The 21,523-nt window shown below is 46.2% G+C and overlaps 1 protein-coding gene across 1 annotated transcript in view; it reads right to left on the bottom strand.

Moving 5' to 3' along the window:
• Positions 1-21,523, bottom strand: part of TCERG1L (transcription elongation regulator 1 like) — a 104,420-nt gene that overhangs the window by 32,837 nt on the left and 50,060 nt on the right. The window contains exons 6-7 of the mRNA XM_055793594.1: positions 10,136-10,261; positions 830-924 (exon numbers count right to left, since the gene is read on the bottom strand). Coding sequence (XP_055649569.1) covers positions 830-924; positions 10,136-10,261 — 221 coding nt within the window. The remainder of the gene's footprint in view (positions 1-829; positions 925-10,135; positions 10,262-21,523) is intronic.

The following is a 21,523-nucleotide window of genomic DNA, read 5'->3' as shown; positions in this document are numbered from 1 at the left end:
CTTTCTGAGCCTGTGACCCCCGTACTCAGATAAAGGTTTCCCTCTTTAGCTTTAGCCATTTTCACAATCTCTGCATGAGCAGTGCAGAAAGCAAATATTTCCATTGATTTCACAGAAGCCAGGAGTACAATTTTGGTCCTTTTCCTTTATAATCTAGCCTTTTTTATAAAAAACCTAATGAAGTCACACACATATAGTATTACCCATCTGCAAGTGGCACATACTATTTGCTACCCATTTATGTTCACCTGACAGTTTTATTTAAGGACCATGCAATGATCTGTAAAGGAGGGCTACAGAAGCACACAGCATTTTAAATTAGTAACACCAAAAAGGTGGGGGCCATTTTCTTGCCATCTTTCTTGCACCTGGGGCTGGTGTTGCGATAAGCAGCACAACATCCAGCCAGGGGATCCTGCCCTGAGCAGCTGACCCAGCTCCACAGGTCCCTGCCACCACAGCGAGACAGGGAGAGTCACAGATGCTCTGTTTCTGCACTTCCAACTTTTCAGTGCATTAATTTTTTTTCCTGGGCTGTGTTGCACCTCCACATTTGCGCACACACCCCACCCCCCCATAGACTTGCTTCTCCTCCAGCATGGGCAGAAAACCAGCCAAAAGCATCCCTCCTCTGATACTGACACTACAGTGACAGAGCTCCTATAAAGCACCAAGATAAATTAAATAGATAGCTCTTTAAAATTGACTGCAGGAAACAATCGCCGTATCACTAGCGCAGCTCTAGCCAGAGGACAGTCCTTTATCCTGACTGATTCATGCAGTTCAATAGTTTAAAGAGGTTTTTAAAAGAAGAAAGTCCATCGCAGACCTTATCACCGTCGCTGTCCACAGGGGTACTCTTCCTCTCCGTGTGTAAAATCAAGGTCTGTGGGCAGGAGGATCTACTTGATTCTTTGTCATTATCTGTGAGGGGAAAGGATTTCATTTTAATGTGCAATAAACACATTCCTGATGTGGCTCTTAGACGCCTCTCTTCACCTCTTCCTAGTCACTCACTCCTTTATTTACACACATATGTGTAAATAAATAAATAAAGCTAATCTCCTTACTAAATATAATGCTGTATTGTAATAGGACACATTCATATACTTTAGCGTGAGGCTTTAATCACACTGAGTGTTTTCTCCTGCTTTCCCTGAACCCAAAAGTGCTTTTTTTCATGGAACATCAAGGCCAGGTTGGACAGGGCTTGGAGCAGCCTGGGCTGGTGGGTGGGGTCCCTGCCCAGGGCAGGGGAGTAGAACTGGGTGATTTTTAAGGTCCCTTCCAACCCAAACCATGCTGTGATCCTGTATGCCCCAGGGCACAGCTGCCCCTTGGAGCAGCAGCCCCCACCCAAGGGGCACAGGGCTGGCCAGCCCATTCTCCTCCCAGGCAGGAGACACTGGTGTGCTCTGGGTTAACCTCCACAGGAGCCACCGACCAGTGTTTAATTGCACTTCCACTGGAAGCAGTGGTAAAAACACATTCCCCTCCTTTACAAAGAGCTTCATCCTGAAACGCTAAGCACTAGAAAGTGTTTCCGCTGGCTACAAAATGTGTAAGTCTTGATAACAGAGGGGCCATAAGGGACAGTGAGGAAAGACAAAAAGACAGCAGGTATGAGACACAGACCCAACAATCAGAAAAAAGTCGGTTTCACAGTAAGAAATATTAAGACAGACTTCTTTTTTTTTCTCTTGTCCTCTTAAAACATGTATTTAGCAGTTTGAGCAAATGTACTCTCTAGTCACCTGACCCAGCCTGCCTGCAGCAGGGAGGACAAGGTACATATATTCTTTGTAAAATAACCAGTCCCAGGGAAAGTGGATGTAGCCGCCGCCCCCACCCCCACCCACCCCTGCCTCATTCTTCCCAACCACAGCCATTGCTCTGCTCAGGCAGAACAAAGCAGTGACAGCAACGGCTCCGGTGGGGAGCAGGTACGGCCAGTGACACGCAGCTGCCCAGGCTACGTGATCTGGTGTGTTCCTCCTAGAATGAAAGTCTACACACCGCTTTCCACCTGCAAAATTTCTACCCGCCTGTAAAACTTTAAGACAGAGTTAAACAACAAATACTGGTCATATTTCAACCTGTTTATGATAAAAACCCCCCAAGCAATGTATGATCGTAACTCAGCAGTCCTGTGCCTGTAGAGTTCCAGCACAGCAGTTAAATTGCCAAACGAGGCTCAAACCACTTGGAAATGGGGACCACAGCAATCCATCCCTGTCAACATGCACGGCCCTGCACCCATAGCCCCCTGCCCTGGTTTTGCAGGGAGGCACCCACCCTACACCCAGCACTGTGCACGGCCGTCACAGGCTCCTTGGAGAGCTCAAGTGCATCATACACTGCAGATCCGGACTGGTACCACCAGTATTTAGAGTGCCGTAAGGAGGGCAAGCCATGACACACGTTACCCCTTAACCACCTCAAGAGTCATGGAGCACTTTCTGTCTGCTAAACAGACTAAAACTGTGGTAGAGTAGCTTCAAGAAAATATTTGCAAGCACTGCTTTTTGAGGACTGCATATTATTTAGTAGATTCACATGTCAAAATACTATTCAGTTAATTTTAAAATTACTCAGACTATAGAATAGACACACACGTAACAGGAGCTACACTGAGGAAAAGGCAGAGTCTCAGCCATTTGACTCTGCTTCACTGTGGAATACATCACAATAAGAAAAATTTAAATACATGTTATTTTTCACAGAAGATGACTTACTCTATTTTTATGGGTAGCAAAAAAGAAGATTTACAAACCATAGCAATTAATTTCCACATTAAAGGAGCTAGGAGGAGGGAGCAGCTAATACATATCAAAAAGGGTGTCTCTGTCTTTCTTCGCTAGACATCTGGTAACCCGGAATCAAAGCATCAACAAGCACGCTAGTCTTTAAATGCAGTAAAGCCACACCTGGCTTCAGCCTGCCTGTGAGCACTCGCCTCTGCCTTCTCCTGCTGGGCTTCTGGAAAGGTGAAGGCAGTCCCAGCAGCCTGCTCAGGAAGGCCAGGGACACTGGAGGGATGAAGCATGGCCCCTGGAACTGTTGACGACCAGGCTGGATGGGACTTGGAGCAACCTGGGCTGGTGGAAGGTGTCCCTGGCCATGGCAGGGGAGTGGAACAAGATGGTCTTTAAGGTCCCTTCCCACCCAAACCATTCTGTGATTCTAAGATACAATATGACCCTGCTGGGACCAGCGCCGTGAGCAGCAGTGCCATATGCGAGCACCTAGAAAGGCCAGAGGTGGCCACTGGCACTGGTCAGTGGTGGTACCCGCCACAAGGCAGCCCCGTGTGAGGAAAGCAAACACAGAGAAAGGGCACCCCACAGCCGTGGATGCTTCTCGTACTCACTGCTCTGAGGTCTGCAGGCAGAATTAGGGCACCTCGCTTAAATTAAATTCTGCTAATAAACTCTCCAGCTCTAAAACATGGCAGAAGACAGACAACATGCAGTTTCTAACCTTTTTCATAAGATATTTCATTATCTTGCCCTGCATTTTCTCATCACTCCGACTCTCCCACTGCTTTCCCCCAGGAATATCCTTGGTGGCTTGCTCTGTGCTCCCGTGGCGTGCTACGAGCCAGCCCTCAGGCACTGCCCTGCGGCACAGCAGGCGCCGTGTGTCCCATACAGCCTGCCTCCTTTCCGATGGGGTTTGTAAACCAAAACATTAGCCTGCTTTCTGGAAATATCTTTGTAGGGGATGAAAGGAACCTTGAGACATCCCCCTCTGCAGCAAATGTTCCTTTGCAAGTCATTGATTTTGCAGCAGTTTAAAGGCAACTGGGAGAGCCTGGGTTTGGGGTGGCTTTTGCAGGCACACAGCCGGCACCAGTGCTGGGCACAGGCACCACGGCGTGCTGGGAGCCTTGGAGAGCAACACTGTGGAGCGGCGCGGTACGTCTCAGCGCTTCCAGCTCTCGACTCTTCTGATCTTGCCATGATATAATCCCTGAAGCAACAAGTCGGGAAGGCCAATTAGCTGCTGATAAAACAGCCACAAAGAAATTGCTGTTCAGATTCTGTCACTCAAACTTGGAGTAGCTGGACATGGAGTAGCACACTTGGGAAACGATGCTTAACAGACCTGGGACTGATCTTGTTCTTATGATTTGTAGGGAAATCACATCTATCCCTCTTCCAGCTCTGCTGCTTTCTCTTTCTAACTATTTACCTACTCTGAGTAAAAAAGTCTTTTATTATTATTAGAATTTTGATTCTTTTATAGTCTTCATTATCACATTGTTTCAAAAAGGTGCCAAGGCCTTTCGTTCATGTATATGCATATCCATACACGCATGAGGAACAAGAAAACATATTTCCTTAGTTTTACAACCATTAATACAGATATATAAATGCCAGCTGGCAGATTTAAACACACTGTTGGACATGCAAAATTCAGCAGAGGATTTCCCCACAGCTGACGCTGAAGAAATGAAATAGGAGAGAGAACCTAAACCACACTCGCACAGCTCCAGGAGCTCCATTTCGATGCAAAGGAAGGTACGACATATGTCATCATTGCTTTTGTCACTGCTGCTCTTACCCTGCTTTTTAATACCTGGAGATTGGCTTGAAGTACAGAGCGTGGACGTACTGGTGTGGGGAGGCTCTAACGCGGGGGCAGCTGTTCTCAGTCCTGTTTGAACTTTACACATCTTTGGAGTGGAGACACTCTGCGCTGCAAATGCCTGAGGCAACATCTTTTTTCCCCTCCTTTGAAAAGCTCCCTCACAGCATCTGAACAGGAAAGGTGAAGCTCCAGGGAGGGACTTGGGTGCTGTTGCTTTTGCTCAAAATACAGCATCACCAGCACAGCACACGTAGGTGAACTTCTGCAGCATGCAGTTCATTAGCCATTCACATGAGAAATATACTTCCACAAAATTTTGGACAGTCAGCATACATAAAATAAGATGGAAATATCAAAAATTAAAGTAAAATAAGAAAAGAAAGCCCTGAAAGTCATTGTGCACATCAGGAGTCATTTATTTTTATATCTGTAGTTGAACACTGCGACTGTTTTCTCTAAGTATATCAAGAGAAAAATAATTCAAGCTTGTGCTTTCCCCATGGAGCTCAGGGGTGCCCAGGTGTCCTCGGGGCAGGGAGCACTCCCCGGGCTGCAGCTCGCCGTGCTCAGGAGGCCAGCTCCCCAAAAGCAAGGTGGTGGAGCTGTGAGGGCAGAGGTGGGTGGAGGGCTGTGGGGAGCCCGTGCTGCTGACCCACAGACCCGCTCTGCTTTCCAAGGAAGGAAGAGTTTCCAAGCAGACCACGTTAGGACTTCTTAGAATATTAAATATTTCTTCTCCTCTGCACACGCTGGGAAAGGACAGCCAGCAAGATGCATGTTTACCCTCCATTGGCAGCTGGCGCACGTCTTTGCTCAGGTTTACTCTTTTCTCATTAACTTTTCCCCCCACTTTTAAACTTAAGTGCATCAAATAAACTGCAGCCTGACAATTAAGCTGCCAAAATGTATTTCCAACATAATCACGCACCATTTTTTGCCCCTAAACTTAGCAGTGTAATTCCTAACGATGTGCTCTTGCACTTGCTGTAACGCTGCCGAAGGATGCGCTGGAGATGGGAGGATAAAGATGTCTGATTAAAGAGACTTCTCTGAGGCTCCACAGCAGGTAGAGACACATGAATAATTCACAGTATGAAAAGCAAAGGTGAAGTAGCAAAAGTATCTTGGGTATGTCACAGAGGATGTAGATGTATGATCATAAACATCTTATTAAAAGTAATATTAGAGAGAGAAATGGGGAGAGAAAGAGGGAAGATTGATTCATGCCACGAGAAACTATGGACAAGAGATAATAAAAATTTGTTCTGCAAAGGTATTTAGAGGCCAAATCTCCATTAATCTCAAAAGAAGTTTAAAATTTTGATTCTAAATGTTTCCAAGAATTGGATTTACCTCAAGTGCACACATGTAAACACTGAGTTTTTTATTATCCCAACAGTATCTCTGCAGGTCGGTTCTGTCTCTCCCCACAACCTTAATGCATTTGGTTTCCCGGTTAGCCTGAAGACTGTATCCAAGTGATTCACAGTTCCTCCCCTGTTGCTTCTTGCTCGAGCCAAGTGTGGGATTTCAGTGCTAGCTACGTCAGCCAGGTCCATGCCCCGCTCCTGCAGGCAGGGATCCCGCCTTCAGCCCATCAGCACTGCTCCAGGGAAACAGATCCTCCTCTGGCCCACACACTGTATTTCAACCTTTAATTAGTGTCCATTTTCTGCTCTGAGCAGTTTCACCGTACCCTGCCAAACACTCTGTCTCCTCTCTTAGCACAAGCTTCCTTGAGCAGTGCTTTTTTTCTTCTGCAGCAATCTCTTCCCACTCACCCTTTTATTTTCCTGGAGATTTGTAACGGGATCAGTAGAATAACAAGGACAAATGCCTTGTCTCCTGTGCCGTACCGTGGGCTGTATGCCTGGGTGCAGAGTTCAATGACAAACTCATTCCGTCGTAGGACTTTTCAGACACGCAGCTAACACTGCCCAACAGATGTTATTTGCCACTAACCTGAGAACACTTTCTTTGTTAAAGAAGGAAAAGGTGAAAAAAACCTACAGGCATATTCCCTCAGGTACCATGCAGTGCAGGCAGCGTGCCATCCCCACCTCCCAGACTGGCTCTGTGCATTCGTTTCCCCTAGACTGACAGAAGCAGGAGCATTGCTATGAGCACCGCTGCGCACAGAGCAGCACCAGCTCCCACCAAGCCAGGCACAGCACAGCGCCTGCCTTCATTCGCCTCCTCCCTCCCCGAGCTCAAGGCAGCTGCTGCCACATGCTCATCAGAAGGGTATTTCGATCTGGTTTTGCATTTCCCCCTCATTTAAGCCTTGGTACCATTCCTCAGCCTCTCTCTCCAGCTGTTTCTGCATCTCTCTGAGGCTGGCCCAGGCCAAGCCAGGATCTGAGTCAAAAACCTTCACTGACTCTTGCTGACCTTCCTTCCCCTGCTCTTCCCATCTGATTCTTTTTAAATATCAAGTTCAAGATCTTGGCCTTGATCTTCAAGGCACTTAATGGGCCGAGTTCTGCGTATCTACGAAGCGATGCAGAGCTCTGTGAGGGTAGTAGTTACAGCTCCACCCCTCTTGTACTACAGTAATGCAAAAAAGTCAGAGCTGTAGTTAATACTGGACATTTCCAGCTTCCCATACAAAAATAAATGCTTACTAGAAGCCAGGACCATGGCTTCTTTTTTTTTTTTCTCCTCTGGCTCCAGAAATACAGAAAATGTTATTAATTTTTTCTTCAGAGAAAGACAGATTTTGTGTTGTCATGAGCAAAATCCATCTGCGCCAAGCCTCGCTGAATACCCAATTTTTTGTTTAGAAACCAAGTCAAGGAAAGGCTTATCTATATTGCAAAATGAAAGCATGCCTGTAATGCTATACAAAGCATAATCCTGCCACTGTATAGTACTGGCAGCAAAACATGGAGGCACAGGTCTGTATGTATAGGTTAAAGCACTCCTCATACTAGATGTAAGATGCACAGCTTAACATGTTAGTATTCCAGCTGTCCACCCCAGTTCTTTCTTAGAAACAACTACCCCTGTGCTTCAGTGCTCCTGAGCTGGAGACACTCAGTGATTTTTTAAAAGTCCAGGGCTTTTAAATAACTTAAACCAAAACCAAACAAACAAACCCACCAAAAACCCCCAACCAAACGAAAAAAAAAACCAAACCAAGCAAAACACCACAGAAAACTTGGAGGACAGTATCTTCTTAAACCACCTCTCCACTATAATTGTCCACCTGGCCAGCACTGGTGACTCAGCAGGCTGGTGTGCTTGAATTTGGTACCCAGGCACGAGAGGGTCTCAGCACCAGGACCCCCACCTCTCCCCGCAACCCGGCCCACCACCGACCACTGTCTCAGGGCCAGGACACCCGCAGGACTTCATCCCATCCCAGTGTCTAACAGCTTCCTAAAGAGCACATTGGCTTTTCTGTAGCACTTTGAGGTTGACGGGTAAAAACACCTTTATTACTGTCATCTGCTCTTAATTATGATTCCTGCTTTGATTGCTTTTTCCACTAGAGATAACGATAGTTTGTAGCAATCTATAGAAAAGAGTGCAATCTCCTCAAAAACATCAAAGAAAAATCCATACTGTACTTGAATGGAATTACCATTTCTCCCTTAAATGTAATTGGCAGCAAATCAAAGACGACAAAAGGAGGAAAAGCTCTCTCCTTTCAAGAGAAAGCAGGAAACAAAAATATAATGTAAAACTTATTTACATTACTTGTATGCATATAAAAATGCAACAATCGCTCTTTCAAAGTGACTGCCTCCCAACTGCATAGCCACTTGATTTAGACATCCCACTGACCAAACGTCGTGCTGGCCTCATCGTCGAAAGCCACCTAGTCATCAGAAGGCTTTATACAGGTAAATCCTTGTTCAGCATGATGGATAAAATCAGGAGTGTTTGTGTTTTCAAGTCTGCCAGTAAGAAGATTATGAAATATACTTGATATAAAATATATTAGAAACCACAGTTTCAGCTTTCAACAAGCAACAAGCTGCAGATCAGCATGACCCCTGCACAAATCTTCATCTTTCTGTCCCTGCACACTTTGAACAGTTTCAGTATTTCCTCCCTGCTTCTGACAAGGAAGCAAGTCAATACAATTCTTGGTGACTTTAAGGAGGAGTATGCAGGTCTTCAAGCACTATAACTGTACAGATGATAAAAGAAGCAGTTACTTACCAAATGCAAACAAAACCAGACAAGAAACTAGAAACTGAAGTATGTCAAAAAAGATCTGTATGAACTTCCCTTTGAGTTTAAGGTGTCTCTGTCATAAAATTTTCAGCATTTTCCAGACTGGAATACTCAGTAACACAAATTCAGTCAGAGCATCTTATTGAAGACAGGTATGGCAGCAGGCAGACCTGCTTCAAAGGGAGCCTCCAGCCCCGCTTATAGATTTGCCTAGCACAGCTGACCACAAAGTATTTTATGAAATTTTTATCTTAGCTGAGGGTAAATCTGGTGAGCCTGAAGTACCCACAAAAGAAATGGCTTAGCTGGACAAGTGAGAGCTTCTACACTGAAAATCCGTACACAGAATCACAGCATGATTTGGGTTGGAAGGGACCTTAAAGCCCACCCAGTCCCACCCCGTGCCCCGGGCAGGGCCCCCTCCCCCCAGCCCAGGCTGCTCCCAGCCCCATCCAGCCTGGCCTTGTGCACTGCCAGGGATGGGGCACCCTCAACAGTTACAAGGATGTTCCTTTCTAACTCTTTGGCACCTCCACAACCATCCTAATTCCCAGGTGTGAGGATCAGATAAATTAAGCCTGAACTGATACATAGTAATTCCTGATAAACACCAGTTCTTGCCATGGAACAGGGCTGGGAATATTTGTTGAGGGCCCCGCAGTGCCGCACAGCTAGGGGGGCTTGCTGGCACCCCCCTCCATGGCTGCAGGCACCCAAGTCAGGCAGAGGAACAACTTGTCCAGCCCCATCACAGCATCTCACCTCCATTAACAGAGCTCAGGACTTCATAATGACAGTGCTGTTAAGAGGAAAGGCGTTCCCAATTTCCTATCAAAACCCAATCATTTTTTATTGTGGTTTGCAACGTGGATATATGAATCTGAACAAAGCCGCAAGACTTCCTTCAGTCTTTGGGAACAGCATCACCCCTTCTCTCACAACACCACACACACATTTACATGACAGTAAATAAACCAGTTTTATCGCGCAGTACAGCGTAAAGCATCCTCGGAGGCTTCAACCAACGAGGCTTCATGGAGCAACTATCCAAAAGATAACCACATTATCACTGCAATGCTTGTGAATACCACTGGCATGGGACATGAAAAGCCCAAGGACGTTTCAGAAACTTGCCTTTTGTATCATCAAATGCAAAGCTACTGCCAACTGCCAGACCGAGCAAACAGGATCCGAAACACTCTGAATACACTCGTAATTAGCTAAAGCAAATGTCATAAAACTTGAGCCAGTTTTTTAAGGGTCTCCCATTTCCATGCTGTATGGAAAGCATGCTTCAGAATGAAATACACAACACGTGCTTCAGTAATATAATCAGTATATAGAAACATAAACACACCTGTTAATGTCTGATCCATCAGATTGGTTGCCATGAACGTCACCGCTGGCGCAGCCACAGCAGTTACCCGGGTGAATTGTGTCGGCATCAAAGGACCCATATGAGCATCCACTCTGGAGGCAGAACCTGGATTCAAACCATAAAGAAACCTTTTTTTTTTTTTTTTTGCCAGTAAACAAAAATGCCTTTAAAAAACTCACTTTTCTCCCAGCTGTATTTCACAGAAGGCTCTTTTAACCTACTGCTAAACATTTCTCCCTATTACCTACCCTTTTGCATGGTTAGAATGCTAGGGTTTGTGTTTAGTTGAATTACTGGTCTAGTCTGGCCACATTATCCATTCATTCTCAGCAAATAAGCATTGGAGGAAAACATAAATTAAAAATGTAGCCCCCAAAATAAGAATTCCCAGGGATACATTAACGCTTTCAGAACAGATGACAAACAAGATCAGTTTTCTTATTTAAGATGAAATAGCACACCTCCAGTTTCTACTGTTATTTATCACAAACTCTTTGTGTCCCGCCCTATCCATGGGAAATTATTTTGCTGATAATTTAAACCAGAAGCTTTATCCAAGGGAATCACAGTCTGCTCAGACGATTCACAAAACAGAAAACCACTAAATTGCTCATATATGTTATTCATGACAAATTAGTAACCAGGGTCTGCTGCTAGAACTACATTAATTAAACCAGGCTACCTTGAGAATCCTGGAGAATTTCTGGCTGTTGTCGAATTTGACAACAAACCTTGAGCATTAGTTTCCCACTAACTCTGTGCGCGACCTTTTTTTTTCAGAAACTGAAAGACCTATGCCACATCATCTCACTTCAGACAGAAATTCAGGTGTCCCATTAGCAGTCTCCATACCCTGTTTACAAACCACCATTTCAAAGCCCAGCTGCCAGTGGGGACATATCCCTAGTTTAAGGCAGACTCTGGGAATAACATCTTATTTCCCAAGCATGATCCAAGCTGCAGAATTCACTGTCCTTTTGTTTCGCTCACTATTCTTGTGCTATCAAACAGCCCTCATCCCAGCTTCCCTGCATTTTGCAGTAATATGGATCATTTCTGAAACCTTCACTCTGTTTTGAAAACTCACCAGCACGCTATAAACCTTTTCATCAAGTTTTGTTCGGTTCCAGGTGCCAAAGCAGATTATGAAACGTAACTCTCACCAGCGTGGGGGCACTGGTCGCTTTTCTGAATGCAACTCTAACGGCATTTTATCATGAAAAAGGTCACTTTCTCTTCTTTGAAACTGGAGCCTTGGCACCATCTGGGCTGGCGCCAGCAGGAGCGGGTGCTCTTGCGCTGCCCAGGCTGGGTGTCAGCCAGGCAGGGCCACCGGCCCCTTCCCACCACACCTGGGCATCGCACCCGCTTACCGGCTCCTGCAAAGGCGTGCTGCATCCACAGGGAGGGCATTTTGGCAACAATAGTAAAGATAATGCTAATTATGCTAATGAAGCGTGCATTTTGCTGTTAGGCAGACATATATTCTATCGACTATAATCTGAATTACCCGTATGAGTAAAATAAAATGCGCCTCATGAAATTCACAGTGATTTTCCCTCTTCCCTCCTCCAGCCCCTTGACTTCCACCCCAGTGACCAGGTGACAGCAGTGGAAGCCATAAACTCTCCAAGAAAAGACAAATCTGAGTATTTTGTAGTAGATTGTTCAAATGAAGAAGAAAGTAGAAATTGGGACTAGAGAAAGCCTAAAGAAAACCCAGTTTACACCATTTAGAGACTGCCCGGCAGCAAATCCATCTATTTCTGACTTCACCCTGGGGCCCGAAGCCCAGAGCTTTCTGCACCATAGAAAGGTCTCTCTTGCAAACTAACAGTGAAGCTAACAGTGCCATTTAAAAGGATTTCTTGGTGGTCCAAGCGATGATAAACATCTGCTTTTACCCAACAGGAAGCAATAAGTCCACAATTACTACTGCAACCGGGAAAGCCCACGTCTTCTACCCGGACCTGGTGACATTCTCTACAGAAATACAATTCCAGCGATGGTGGGGCTGTTTTCTTTCCTAGCCAGCATGTTTTCAAAGCTGCCATTTTAATGCACTTCTCTTACCATCAAGTATGTGTTCCTGAAGCAGGCTGGAATTCAGGCTATCACTGGACTTTGTGGGATCCATTCTCATGACAGGTGAAGGGCAGTTTAAATCGTAGTACATAATTTTCATCAACTTCCAATTATTTAATGATCTTTTACAACAACAGAAATGGATATAAAGTAATAAATCTTATGATAAAGATAACATTTTATAAAATTAGAAAGTCATATTCATATAAAGGGTTATCACAGCTAAAGAACTACTCGGGGAAAAGTAAAGCTATGCTAACAATCTTAGGGAAAAGTAGGTTTGTGAAGCTTGAGGAGCTGGGGCCAGATTGTCAAGTTCATTGAATGTTCAATAATCTATCTGCATAATACCAACTTGTTATGAGCCAGGGTATCTTAGCGACATTACTTGGTAAGGGATGATTTATTAATTTTAAATGTAAATCAAACACCTCAGAAAACCATGATCCCCATCCAGCAGGGAAAAAGAAACAAGTTTCCCAACGTGCTGAATGCAACAAATGGGAGGACAGCTGCAATACTTCCAGAGGAACAAGGGGAAAAGGATGATTAGCGCCAATCAGTTGGGGAGGGGTTCCCCCATTAACCTCCTCTTCATCTCCTCCCCTCAGAGGACCTGCAGACCCTCACAACTCAGAGCAATGCATGAACAGAGCACACCTCCCTTCTGGAACTGGCAGCATTGTTCAGAGCAAGCCCTGAACTCTGGGCTTTGTGGCCACAGGGTCAGGCCTCAAGACAACTGGAAGGTCACCTTTGATGAGTATTTTGCAAACAATCATCTGCACCATACACACAGGAACATCTTCCTGTGCATGTATACGCACACACAGAGCAAGAACCCACAGCCCCACAGCTACTGCACATCAGTATATCATATCTCTACGTTTTTATTTTGTGAAAATCTCAAGAACATTAGAAGCACATTTAGTATTTTTACAGGCTTCTTCCTACCCTTCACCTGCACCTGGCATACATCCCTCCTAGGCCCAGGATTAATTAGCAAGCCACTGTCATGCCAGCCAGCTAATGGAAGGGGCAGAAAAGAGGGAACAAAAGGACAGTGCCAATGCTATTTCATCCTTCCGGGCACAGTGGAGGTTCGTACAGGACAGAGAACGGAGAAGACGACATGGTCTTAAGGCACACAGAAAAATATATAAACAAACCATGGATTTTCTTAAGCTGTAATGTGTATGTGCTTGGCCAGGCGTGATGCCCCATCTGACCTGGTGAGTGAGAGCCCTCCAGGGACCTGTGGCAGTCTAGAACAAAGCAAAATGGGTACCAAGTGGTGCTTCTAGATTGTTAACATCAATGGAGCAGGTGGGAGAGGAGAGACAGTACAACAAGAGCTCTGTGAGCCACTAACTATCGCAGCTAAGCAGCCCTGTGCCATTCTCCTGGTGGTCTCCTCCCCATGATAGCAGAACCAGCTGCTGACGATGCCCCCTGCAATGGCAGCACAGGCTACCTGCGGGGGCACAGGGAAGATGAATTGCAAGCAGTGGCAGGAAAAACACCAGAAAAGGAAACATTTTATTATTTTTCTTTCTTTTTTTTTTTTTCCCCCTCACCCCACCATTAAGGCAGGATAAGAGAAATTCCTGCAAGACACAATCATGAGCATGATAAAGAAATTACCCTGCAAGGTACTATGATAAATGCATACTTGGTTTGAAGAAAGAATGATAAATAAAGCATTTACAGAAGAGGAACAGGTCAGTGTGATGTTTGTTGTGCTACCTACAGCACAATAAAGTAACTGGAGGCACTTGTAACTTGGCCATCTCTAAACAAGACAGTGAACCATTTTCCAGCTTGAGACGATGTTCGGACCTGAGGCAATGACAGGTTTTTTTTCTGCTTCTTTCAAAGCCCCTGGCAAAACTATTAACTTTCATGAGCTCTCTGGATATAAAGAAATGCTGAGGAAACATCAATTCCAACACTGAAATCTAAGGTGCCTCTGATTATATGGAGCAGCCCATGCAACAGCAACTCACAGCAGCCCCTCCAGTTTTACAGAGATGCCCAGCAGGACACACACATGAATAGACTGAAATTCTGATTTCCATACCCTTGGAGACCATTTCTTAAGCTAGAATTAATGTCTGTAACTTAGATGCACATCACTACATAATTAATTCCATTAATATTATTTTATAGAGCAAAAGTTATTTGGTTTTCTTTGGCTTTTCAAATTAATTTTAATGCCAACAAAAAGGACACTTTCATCCTATTGCTTTCTCAGAATCGCAGCATGGTGGGGGCTGGAGGGGCCCTCTGGAGCCCACCCCGTCCCACCCCCTGCTAGAGCAGGGTCCCCCAGAGCAGGCTGCACAGAGCCACGTCCAGGCGGGTTGGGGTGTCTGCAGAGCAGGAGAACCCCACAGCCTCTCCGGGCAGCTGTGCCCGTGCTCACCCTCACAGCGCACAAGTTCTGCCCCACGCTCAGATGGAAGCCCCTGTGCTGCAGCCTGTGCCCGATGCCCCTTGTCCTGTCGCTGGGCACCGCTGAGAAGAGCCTGGACCTGTCCTCCTGGCACTCGCCCATCAGAGTGATCAGAGACAGACTGAAATGGTATTTCATCATCTAGTCTCGGTGAGGTATCTGCACATGAATACCTTGCTACCTACAACAATATACTTGGAAAAGGCTATGCAGCTATTCTGAATTTATCCGAAATGACCATCCTTAAAGATCACGAATCTAAAAATACTAGAGAGAGCATGACTGGGAACCTCCAGTTTGTGCTTTAAGGTCTACATCTACAGAACTTGTGCCACCAAAAAGGCTTGGTCCACATCCCCTTCAGGCTGCTGAAGGTCTCCCCAGGGGACAGGCTGTCCTCGGGCAGCTCCACACTTTGTGAGCAAGCTCTTTGAGAAACGCTGAGCTGATCCAAAACCTGTCCCCAAGCATGAGCAGGCATCACAACTCACACCACCACCATCTAGCGAGGGCTGCATTATCGTGCAGGGGAGAAAATCATACCTGGCTCCAAAAATGCCACCAGTCCTACTGCCTGCAGGAGCCTGCGGCAGCGTGGCCCTGGCCGCACACCGTATGAACCGCAGACGGGCCCCTGCAGATGCCTGAAGGTTCACAGCCAAATTCTGAGGTTTACAGGGACACCAGGCAGATGTAAGCTCACATTGCAGGTGAGTTCTGGTACACAAGCAATTCTCTATATCCAAAATTGGAACAATTTTCATAATGTGCTTAATTATCCCCCTATAGTTAGACATATATTGTTTGAGATGAGCTCTGCTCATTTTGTTACCACAGTGTATGCTGCGTGTTGAAACATGACTTGCCATTATATAACTTCAACTGCTTCTTTATGTTGATTTATCATCACATCCAGAAACAATAAAATTATCAGTGCATCTTTTGATGTGATGGAAGCAATTAGCTCACAGCTTCCATCGATACTGGAATCAAGCATATACATATATACTTTATTTCACACATGCAGATCAAGTTCAACTGCTTAGTTTAATTATATCTGATGCTCACCAAATAAGCTCACGTGATTTAAGGCAACCTTAACCTTTAACGAATAAATATTTATGCTTTCTAGTTCTTTGTGCTCATAAGAAACAGTCTTTGCAATAGATGGATTTGGAATACAAATAAAACTCTATGGATTGAGTTTAATGTCATGATGCAATATAAGCTTTCAGTCTGAACTGAACATACCCTGAGCTGGAACAACACCTAAACAAGAGCCATAAAGAACCTAACACCCACCCACCCACTCTCTAGGCATTTTATGATTAGGTTTAGGCAAATTTTACAATAAAACAATACTGGGGGGGGGGGGGGGGGGGGGGAGGATAAAAGTGATCTTTTCTACGAAGTTTCTGATTACTGTTAGAGCCAAGGAGGCCTGACTAGCAAGTCGTGCGTTTTGAGAACATCTGTCCATTTTTAAGATTATTTCAGCGCAGATGCATTTTACTGTCGCTTACAAACACAAGCAACCTACATTTCAATTTAACTGCAAAAGGACTTTACAAGGACAAAGGAGGACAAAAGCAGATGAGCAGAAGGTTCAGAAATCTGAAGATCCTCTTGCAAGTGATACGCTGCCCTGATATGCATCCCTGATGAGCAGACGCTGATTTGCACGTCTGATGATGGAATCTAGAGGGGAGAGCTGAGGTGCCTGGGGCTCCCCTGCCCCTGTGCACGGGGGTCTGGGGGCTCCACATGCCCACCTCCAGCTTGCTGATCCCCACAGCCACGCTGCCAAGCCCTACCTCAGGAATGGCTGTGCATCACCAGGAGCAGAGCAGGAGGACCACACCGGGCACAGCTCCTGCACTGGAGTCACTCCCTCAGGGCAGCAAACCCTCCTGCAGCAAAAACCTCCCCATCATGAGCAGGGGGCTCAGCCTGCCAACAGCTGGAGCCAGGGCTGGCAGGGCAAGATCAGCTTCAGCCCTGGGGAACGGCTCCTCTCATCACTCCCAAGCAAGGACAGCTCAGGGTGACCAGGTCCCATGGCCCCTCTGGCCAAACTGGGAATGGTTACAGCCACACTGGCTGAACTGGTAATGGTTATAATGGACAACCCCATCACCCAGCATGTCTGAATTGGCATTTTTATGCTGTCACTTAAGCACCTGAAGAAGGAGATGAGCAATTCCCCATTGTATAACTGACCAACTGTACTTCACCTCTAGAAGAAACTGTCCCCAGGTGTGCACCAGGAACTAAATTAAATTAGCTACTAGAATTTTCCCAAAACAGACAATTAACTTTTCCACCTTTGTTATTTCTAGCAAACAGTATTTAAATATTATTTCTTTTTTTACCGTGTACCACACAGACAGATCACTGTTGCTAGCTCCCTCCTCTACTTTCTTGTGGCCAAAACACACGTCAGGAAAGGGAGCAGATACATTGCTGATGCTTGTGGCCCAGTTGGATGGGATGGGACAGATTTTCAGGACAAAACTGTTCTTTATAAACGTTTACTCTGTGCCTCAGCAGATCCATCAGAACTCAACACTCCGTTACACAGCACACGGATGTTAACAACCCACGCTCGTGGAAGTCATGCTGCCCACAGCAAAATAACGTGACACCGGTCCTGGACCGCACCACAGCTGGCTACAGCAGTGGAGGTCTCCTGCTCCTGCTGTTACATTTTAGTTCTTACCTTTTCTAACTAAGCCACGGCACTTCCAAATTTATCTTAAAGCTAGGTTGACAGTTTGGCAAAGGTTTAAGCCTGACTGTCCTCAGTGTGATTCAAGGAGCCTTTAACAGCACTGCACCCGAAAGAACAGGGGGCAGATAATTTATTATGTATCCACATTGAAAATATCCACAGCATGGGCCTAACCTTAACCCCAATGAAGTCACTACAAGTCTCTCTGTTGAGCTTTATGGGCACTAAATGACACTCCCATAGCTTTTCTTCCTGCAATGCATTTGCCTCTTGCAAAGCTACTCTTTATGCCATGGGACAAAAGCTCTTAATGCATTATTGAACAGCAGAGTTTGTCATTCATATTTATTTTAGCTAAATATATCTCAGACTCGTTTTTATTAATGGCTTTGTAAGATTGCCTCACGAACGGCGTCAGCCATAAGAGCACAATACGCCTGGCTGAGAGCAGCGGCACATTGCAGGCAGAGCCAACACAGCGAGGCTCTCAGCCTACGAGGGAATCAATCAGGAAAACGTTTGTAAGAATTTCTAAAATTCAACTACACGACCAAAACATTTACTGAGAAACAAACGATAAAATAGGAAATTATGTTTCTTGCAGTGAAGGGATGGAGGGCCACCACCATGCCAAGGGCTGGGTGCTGCAGTGCGACACTGCCTGAAATGCTCACGAAGGTCTCTGGCTGCTTGTGAAGTTACCAGCTCCCCTGATGCTGGGCTTTACAGACTGAGGTGCAGGGCAGGGAATGCTCTGCCAGCCACGATGCTGTGCACCAAAGACAGTTACCCCTGCGCTCACCTGCGTGGATGCCGTGTGGCCACAGCCAAGCAACATCTTGGCTGCAGAGCTCCCACCACTATGTACAGCCACAGAAAGGCTTCACCTTCACTGCAAGCGAGCTCGGAAATTCTGGATGTAAGGGTTGGACCAGGGCAGGAAACAGCCACATCCATCCACCTGCCCAGCCAAGTGCAACCACTGGTTGCTGCCAGTCAGTTCAGCCAAACGGCAGCCACGGCCGTGGTGCTCCCCTCTTGACACCAGCCACCACACCAGGTGCTAGGCAGGATGCTCCAGCGCCCAGCGACAACCCAGCCTGCACCGCCGTCCTGTTCAGCAGTGGAAAAAAAAAGCCAAGGTTCTAATTTCAAAAAATTAATGTTTTTCATATATCTAATACCACCCCTATTCCATTCACCTTTTTCACTTTTTCTCACCTTTTATGACATAGCTCATATTTGCCTGTAGTTATGTATTTGCTTCAAAACTATGAAAGCCACATTCAACTGAAGCATTCTTTCTGTACCGTTGGGATTAGACGGGTAAAAAGGAACATAGACCGAAGGCATTTTTGAGAATATTAATCCTGTTTTGCCTGAAATAATTCACCCAGCAATAATTTTTTAAAAAAAATAAATAAATCACAAACTCAAATTTTGCCTATCCATCCCCTGGTTTGCACACCTTATCCCTTACAGGAAATAACGTATAAAAGTGAACCATCACCCTTCATCCTAAGCATGATCCCTCCCACGCCCTGGGTCAGAACACTGACCATTCATCCCCAGCAAAGGGTACCCAGGACGAGCCAGGCCACCATCACCATGTACTCACACGCGTAAAGACAATACTTTCATTAATGCTACATACAAAACCTGTTGGGGTCATAATTAACCAAGCTCCCTACTGAGCATTAGCAATTACAAGTCATGTGATGGATTTTGCTACCAAGTAACTTAGATTTCAGCAGAGCAACCCCGGCAGGTTCCCATGGAGCAGGACCCACTTGCCGTGGGCACTGTTCAGGTACACCAGTTCCCCCCCCAGTCTCTCCGTAGCCTATTTCCCTTAGCTGGCATCCCTCTAGAAGATTGTTTCCCAGTAAAAATCTACATAAAAAGAATTAATCCTCCTGTTATATTTCACTAATAACCATCTGCTTGTATTTGCTTGTCAAATTCTGACTTACCAGTATGAGAAAAGAAAAAAAATAAAGGGTATTTATTTTGATGATGATGAAATGACAGCAAACAGCCTCAATAATTCACACCAAATAAGAGAAATACAAACTAATTATTCGAAACAGGAAGGAGGTGCCTGGGAGAAGGAGCTGTGTAAGAGGGGTCCTGCAGCCCCCTCCCAGGCAGAACTGAAGTGTTCCAGAGGCAATTCACTGCTGCAGGGATCTGTTCCCATCCATCCCATACCCTCCAAGTGCAGGTGGTAATTCCCAAGAGAAAGCACTGCATGAAAATGGCGCCTTCTGGAAGTGTCGCCAAACTGGGGAGAGAAAATGTCTCTCCAGCACGGCACTCCCATGTGTAGGCAGAAAAATGGGGAGAAAGAAGTGAGACACTGATGACAAATGGTGCCCTCCCCTAAGGAGGGTGCCGCTGCTGGTACCCACTGCCTTGCTCATAGAGGCAGGCTCCAAGGGATGTTGCATCACCTGTGTGGGGAGCAGAGATGGGGCAGAGCACCTGAGCAGTTTTGCTGGCTCTCAGCAGGTTTGGCAGCCCTGGCCTCTACAGGGGCAGCCAGGACCACCACCACCCCACCCCGCTCACAGGGCTGGAGATGCAGGTGCCCTGCAGGTACCCAGCACCTTCGCTGTCACCACAGCAAGCTGTTACGCTTGGGAAACAAAGTAAATGCCACCAAGCCAGTAATCCAAGGATGGCATCAACCTGCCAGAGCTGCAGGCAAATAGGTTACTAACCCCAAGCACAACTTTCTGAAACATGAAGCATGTTTCTTCAAAACAATGCTTACAGCGTAGTTTAAGTCTGTAACAAAGGCTTTACAGTGAGCCCTCTTATCCTCTTGCAACCTGCTTATTTCCAAGATTTCCCCTGCCCATTTTTAAAGCCACACAACGCCCACACTGGGTGAATTAAATCTCTTTTCTTGCCCAGGGCAGATAAGCCCTGCTCTGCTCCCTGTTGCCACCCGGGCAGGCATGGCAGCTTTGCCATCCTCACCCTCCCAGCCTTTCCAGCTGGACCAGCCCAGCCTGCTCAAACACAGCCACATTTCATGGGCAATCCTAAATCATGTCAAAGCCCAACTTGCAAGAGCTACTTTGCACTTGAAATAGAAATCTCCACAAGACCTTCTGCTGCAAACCCCAGTGGACTCAGGTAAGGGGGTGCCATGGGCTGGGACTCGGCCCCAGCATCACTGATGCACCTGAATGCACCCAACCCACACCACACCAACCTGTCCCCGTGGCTGGAGGCAGTCGGGGAGGAATGGGAATGCTGTGGCAGCTCCGGGAATCTCCCAGGTACTGCTCTCCTCAGCCCCATTACCAATCCAGCAGCTGAACCTCAGAAATGAGGAAAGTCACAGGTGCAGTATTTGCTAGAGAGAAGCACTGGGCTGGAGCAGGTGAGCAAGCGGTCCTGACCTGGGAGATCTCACCACAGGAGACCACAGTGATGTCCAGTGCCTCTCGGGTCTTATCACAAAATGGCTTTTAAACACAAAAGTTTCATTGCCTTGGTGCATTTCAAACTAATTCTATGACATTTTAATAAAATCAAGATGCACCATTAACCTAGTTGTTATTTTAAAACCGTCTCAAATCAGGTAAGTTATTTTTCTGCTAGAGACTACTGTCCAAACAGCACCCATTATAAAGTTCACTGACTTAAAACAAGAAGAATCACTGTGCCTCTGCTGCTGAGAGATGGAGATTACACGGAGGTGTCACTTCTTACTGAAAAGCTCTCGTCAGAGCCCACTGGAGTCAACGGAAAGATACCAAGAGCCATGGAAAGAGTACAGAAATATTTAGTGCTTATTCACACCTTAAAAAGCTCAGAAGCAAGACAACAAATGGGGAAACATGTTTTAGCACCCTTGTAAATACTTAATGAGTGCATACACTCTACACTATGGCAGCGCCCCTCAAACACGTTCCCACAGGCACTGCCTATGCTGCCAGCCCAGACGCACGGGCGATGGCCACAGGCCACCGGCCACGCACAGCAGAGCACCAGGCGCCCCCTCCCCAGCTCAGGACAGGCCTGCTCGGGTGTCGGGGTGATCCCATGCAGTCTGCAGAGCTCTGAGCTCAGCACTCTCCCC

This window comes from Falco peregrinus, chromosome 1 (genome assembly GCF_023634155.1).
Source record: "Falco peregrinus isolate bFalPer1 chromosome 1, bFalPer1.pri, whole genome shotgun sequence".
Lineage (NCBI taxonomy): Eukaryota > Metazoa > Chordata > Aves > Falconiformes > Falconidae > Falco > Falco peregrinus.
The sequence above is the reverse complement of the archived record's forward strand: the minus strand, read 5'-3'. Positions and strand labels throughout refer to the sequence as shown.